This window comes from Ctenocephalides felis, unplaced genomic scaffold, assembly GCF_003426905.1.
Source record: "Ctenocephalides felis isolate EL2017-DRISC unplaced genomic scaffold, ASM342690v1 CF-g0.4_SCAFFOLD_03571, whole genome shotgun sequence".
Classification (NCBI taxonomy): domain Eukaryota; kingdom Metazoa; phylum Arthropoda; class Insecta; order Siphonaptera; family Pulicidae; genus Ctenocephalides; species Ctenocephalides felis.
In genome coordinates, this window is record NW_020539725.1 from 68,903,592 (window position 1) to 68,909,786 (window position 6,195).

The 6,195-nt window shown below is 31.0% G+C and overlaps 1 protein-coding gene and 1 pseudogene across 1 annotated transcript; both read right to left on the minus strand.

The window, feature by feature from the left end:
- Positions 1–7: 7 nt before the first annotated feature.
- On the minus strand, positions 8–3,945 carry LOC113386868 (annotated as a pseudogene).
- Positions 3,946–4,582: 637 nt separating this feature from the next.
- Positions 4,583–5,852, minus strand: LOC113386633 (UPF0193 protein EVG1 homolog). The gene is made up of 5 exons (XM_026624401.1): positions 5,759–5,852; positions 5,461–5,570; positions 5,255–5,364; positions 4,889–5,058; positions 4,583–4,764 (listed from the first exon to the last, which is right to left on the minus strand). The coding sequence occupies exons 1-5, from the start codon at positions 5,850–5,852 to the stop codon at positions 4,583–4,585; spliced, it is 666 nt and encodes a 221-aa protein (XP_026480186.1).
- Between the last annotated feature and the right edge of the window lie 343 nt (positions 5,853–6,195).

Consider the following 6,195-nt stretch of genomic DNA (forward strand, 5'->3'; position numbering starts at 1 on the left):
TATTCATTTTAAATCTGTTAAGAGCACTAAGATCACCACTTTGTTGTCCAAGGATTGGCATGCCACCATTTCCATTTGGTGATGCTGTAACAGCTGGCATCGAGTGCATGGTAGGGTCAGCTATGTACTTCATATCCACAGGAATGTCCCATTCCCAGACTCTCAAACTTTTATCATCAGAAGTGGTTACGAAACGTCTGTTTTCGTCTACAAAAGTAATCGTGTTCACTGCTCCAAGATGACGGTCGTACTCTTGGACTATTTCACCTGATCTTGTGTCCCACTGGAAAAATATGAATGACATAAGTTAAATGAACTAGTAGAGTATGGCATCGTGCCTTAAGGCAAATTGCTGGGCTTTCCGTACCGTAATTAAACATTCGAAGAATAAAAATAATCAGTCAACAAAAATGTCTATGAATAAATATTATAAAAACTAGAATTTTCATTATTTGTTCCTTGTAGACAAAATGTGAAAACTTATTAGATTAGACGACGTTGTTTATATATGTTTGAATGAAATATATATAAACAAATCTAATTAAGCGGACTTGTTGTTAGAATGAACATATTTATTTCAAATGCATCAATTTTTCGTTCGCAAATATATGCACTGAGTTAACAATTTGAAATAGTTCGTGTAGTATCAACTATACAAACATAAAGAGTATTAAAAAATTAGACGCGCAACCAACTCAGCATAAACTACATGCTCACGCACAACTCTATGAGCAGATGTCTAGGATCTAATCGGAATTTCTACACTTTTTGCTTGTATCTTCAAAACTGCTGGACCTGCCTATACCAAAAACTAATCAGTACGTCTCCACAACAATACGAATCGAATGCTTTTTAAATCATTCAAATCGGCCGATTTGCTCTCTCAGAGAACCTGTCATTTTTTGCGCTTTTTGCTCCGTATCTTTAAAACGCCTAGACCTGCCTTCGTCAAAAACTAATCAGCACGTCTCCTTATCAATACGAATCGAATGTTTTTTTAATTATTCAAATATATTGATCAGTGTTCCCGAAATCGTCGACAAAATTTTGTATCCGCTTTTATGTAAACATTTAAATGAAAAATAAAATTTCTATTAATTAACAAATAAATAAAAATAAAAAAATAGAATGTTCTATTAATTAACTTCCCGTAGGGTAAGTTATAGTAATCGCAAAAAAATCGAAAATCAAAAATTTTATATATCTTTACGTTTCAGGAGTTTCTGAATATTTTGGCATACCTTAGAAAAAATGGATGTATGTGTGTGTGTGTGTGTGTGTGTGTGTTCGGATACAAATTTTCGTCGACGATTTCGGGAACACGGATGAAGCGATTTGAATAATTCAAAAGCATTCGATTCGTATTAATAAGGAGACGTGCTGATTAGTTGTTGACGAAGGCAGGTCTAGCCGTTCCGAAGATATGGGGCAAAAAGTGCCAAAAACATAACTCAGTTTTTAAGAGAACGGAGCGTCCGATGTGAATAATTCAAAAAACATTTCACTTGCATTGACAAGATGAAGAACTGATTAAATTTTCATGATGGCAGGTCTAGCGGTTTCGGAGATCTAGAAAAAAAAGTAAAAACAATGCCATCTGGCAGTCAAAAATAATTATTAGTCATATGCACATCAAATTATCAGATATTTTATAGAGATTTTAACAATAAGTATGAATTTTGTGGAACATTCCTATGGGTTCCGTACCAATGCTTATCCTTATCCATCGATATTTCGCTCTATGCAGTTAAAGCACGATTGCTTTGAAAAAAGTTAGAATTTCCAAAATTTCAAAATACACTTTTCTTCAAAAAGTCTTTTTTTTTCAAAAAAAAAGAAAATTTTTGTCAAAAATATATAGTTTCTCAAAATCTAATTTTTCAGAGTAATTTCTAAAAATGTTAATCTTTTAAAAAAATAATCATTTTTGGTACGGGAAGTTCCAGCAATTTGCCTTAAGGCACGATGCCATGCGCCCCACTAGTTTTAAAGTTAAAAGGATTAAAAAAAATTCTTACGCATATAATCTTTTTATCAGATGTTCCAGCTACAAATAAATGCTGCTTATCTTCGTCAGGATGAAATTTGGCACAAAATGGTATCTTCCTGCTTGTAAATCGTGATATGCAATCCCCGGTTTCAGTGTCCCAGAGTTTTATGTATCTGTCATAAGCTAAAAAAAATAGTATTTTACATATAAATAGCAAATAAAAAACAACTGTCTTCACATGGGCTTTTTTTACATATTTCTATATGATTTAAAAGGGATAAAAAAATAAAGTATAAATTTGCAAATTTACCTGCTGATAAAAATTTGTGTCCACTATTGTTAAAACTAATATCTCGAACGGCTTGCCTGTGTCCATAGTATGTTCGTATACATCTTCTTTCTTTATAAACCTCCCATATCTAAAAAAAATAAATAACCCACAACATTAATTTATTATTTTGCATAATAAAATATTTAAATCAATGACAAAAATTACAGCCTATTAAAATTTTTTGTGAAACTTAATAAATAGCATATCATTTATTAATTATTAAGACTTACTTTAACTCTGCAGTCCATGCTAGCAGATAGCAATAAATGTGCAGTTCTTGGAAACCATTTGATTGCAGCAATTCCTTTCGTATGTCCCTGCCATGTGTGAATGTGTGATTTTGGGAGAAAACAACGATCTGGAGGTGAACTGGATTTGAGATTGACTCCAACATCATGCGGTGCATGAAGAAATGTTCGTCCTTGGTAATCCACAATATCTTTTACTGAAAAAAAAAATCCATTATCAATAAATCCATATAATCCATAGTCAATCAGCAATTTCATGAAATTTTATATAAATGTCCCAATCAATAGATTTAAGTGAATTTTACAATATATATGTAATAAATTTTTGCTTACTATGCAAAACTGTTTTCTCTTCCAGTGGTTTCTCTTCAACATGTCGAGTCCTCTTTTGTCTTTTAGCCAAAAGTTCTTCCAGTTCTTCAGCCTCTTCTTGACTAGGCTTGGCAACAAACTTCTGATCTTCATACGCTGCCCACGGTCCAAGAAAACCTTCAATATCTTCAGGTTTATCATTTTTCAGCTTTTTTCGTTTGTCTAAAGGTCTAGGTTTAGTTGATTCAAAAACTGTCTTCAAACCATTTTCACTTGCAATATCGGACGCACCTAAAATAATACAAAATGAAATATATAAAATTGTGGAAACCTATTTAATTTTGAATATTATCATTATTCTTACCGATTATTTTATTTCCATCATCAGGAGTCCCATCTACTGTAGGGTCTAATGCATATCCGTAACTTGTAAAGGTTCTTCTTTGATTTTCAAATTGAAATTCACTAATGTGAGCCTGTTCTACAAAACCCGATAACATATTTCTGCGTGCAGCCATTTGTTCTGTGATAAAAGGATTTTCTGGTCCGACGACAGGAGAAAACATTTCATCAAATTTGGGATTGTAAGTAACTTCTTTGGCTGTTGGATCTATGTGTCGACACACTCCACGGCTCCCTAAAAGTAATAGATAAATTATAAAAGAAATTCATGAATTAAATTCAACAAATCCAATTAGAACTTATGTATTAGTTTATTATTGTTATGAAAATTGTAATTATTGCAAACCAAGATTCAAACAAGAGGTTTAGCTTTTCAAGTACAAGTTTTGATGAATAACATTGTCTAGTATAATTTCATATATTGAAAGATGCAATTTAGTTTAAAGATATTAATATAAAATTTATTACAGTAGGAACCACATTCGGAGCTGCACATATCTGTATAGAACTAGAAATTTGTTTCGAAATTGGTTTTAAATGTTGTGTGTAATCTTCTAGGTTAGTTTTAGATTCTTCTGCGTCTGAAGCCTTTTCGTCGTCACTGCTACTAGCATATGTTTGTAATTGAAGCATTTTGCTTCTTGTATTATTACAGCATTAAATAAATATAATATAATGATATTTTCTGATATTTCTTAAATATTTACAAATAATATTAACGAAAGTGAAATGCGGAGTTGAAACACACTAATTTGACAGCTCAAAAAACATCAAACATGTGTACCAACATAAAGAGAAAATGTCAAAAACAAACGACGACGAATCTGTCAAAGTGACAGTTAACTAAATAGGTTATGGTAGAAAAACAAAAGTGTTAAGCGCATATATACATATTTAAAATGTAGAAAATTAATAGGAGTGTGCACAATATAAAAGTTTATATCAATTTATGTTATGAGAAACTTTAAATATCACACTATTTTAAAAACCAAGGTAGGACCCATTTTTCCTTGGACCCATTAATACGGCGTGAAAATACTATTTTACTTCTAATACTTTTTCAAATTTACATTAATAAGAATGCTCAAACATCCAATTTAATTTATACTTACAAAACTTAAGATAAAAATATTAAGAATAAAATTATTTTCATAAAAAATTTAATTCACAATACTTAGCATTGCTACCTATAAACAAGAAAAACACTATTAGGACCAAATTTTTAGAATTTGTATGACAACAACAATTTACTAGTTCAATTAAAACTAATTTTTATATTTCATCGAACCAGCGAAGAGTTTATTCTGCATTTGTGCAGTCATCTTTGTTCTTCGTGATATCTGCAGGTATTTCTTTTAATGCTTTGATTTGTCTCATTTTTTCAGCTACTTGTTGACGAATGACTTCTGTATGTTGCTTTCCTTTGCCAAGCTCGGTCATGTCTTTTAACCAAGTAATCCGCTCTTGAATCTCCTCCATTACTTGAAAATATTAAATAATAGAAAATCAAATTTTATTTATAAAATTAATAGAGTAAGCATTTATGATTATTTCTGTTCTGGTAAAATTAAAACAACTTTCTCATTCTATATTATAAATACATACATTCGTCCACCCTATCAGGAGTCTCTTGTTTTGGAGCCTTCTGAATATTTTTCCGAGTCCCTTTATTTCCTCTCAAATAGTTTGCATAACTTCCTTGGTCGTATCCCACCATAATGTTTTGAAGGTGTTCTTTTGCCTTTTCTCGATCAACCAGTGGACGAAAAGGCATTCTAGTAATAAATAGACATTATAATATATTTCTTCAGATATGTAAAAAACCAAGGAGTATATCAAAAATAAATCAAAGGGTGTACTATAAAACATGATGATATTAAAAAACTATCAGTGACAACATAATATGCAAATTTAAATGAAATAGTTTTCAAATTATTTATAAGTAAGTTTTATATATTTATATCATCTTACTTAGGCACATCATAAGCTCCCGAGTTTCGAATTACAGATTGTGTCCTAAGTCTTGGTGATCTCAACACCTGACTCATCAGAGGACAAGGGTCCATAGATATTCTTTCTTCCTGTAAAATAAAATAATAATTTGATGTGGTTTTGTTAGATTTTAAATAAATAAATTACAGTTGACGAATAATTCATTTCTTTTTAATTATTTTTACCTGAGGTTGTTGTTCCTTTGCAAATCTCTGTGGTAAACTGGTTCCTTCTCGAAGACAACGATTTACTTGTTTGCGTTGCAGCATAGATAATTTTTGCTCTTCCATTAAAACTGTAGATAGATAATTGAATTAGTTAAAGTTTGATAATAAAAAATATAAGAATCATGATTATTAGTACGATTTATTGAAATGATAATAGAAAGACTTGTTAGTCCTGCACAAGCGTTAAACTAGTGGGGTGTATGGCATTGTGTCTGAAGGCAAATTGCTGGAACTTCTCTGGAATTATTATTTTTACCTTTTAGAAAATTGTGGGTTTCAGTGCTGTACTTATTTGCCCTCGGAGCGAATATTCCGCCTTGAGAGACTCGTGCACTTGGCCAATCTTCCATGTCTTCTTTTTTTAAATAATTTTAAATAACAACCTGAAAAATATTTCTAGAAAATAAAAATCAAAATATTCATTAATGTGACAATTAAACGTTTGACATGTCGTTACTGGAGCAACGAAAATATCCGATTGTTTCGCATTACTATGGTAACAGATCGAGAAAAAATGTAAATTATACATATACATATATATACATATATATATATATATATATAAAATTAGGTGTAAGTGGCATTTTGCCATAGGGCAAGTTGCACTTGCCGATACATATTAATTAGATGAGATTTAGCCAATTAGGTAAAATGCTCAAATGTTTCTTCCTAAAAACTGATAAATTGGATGTA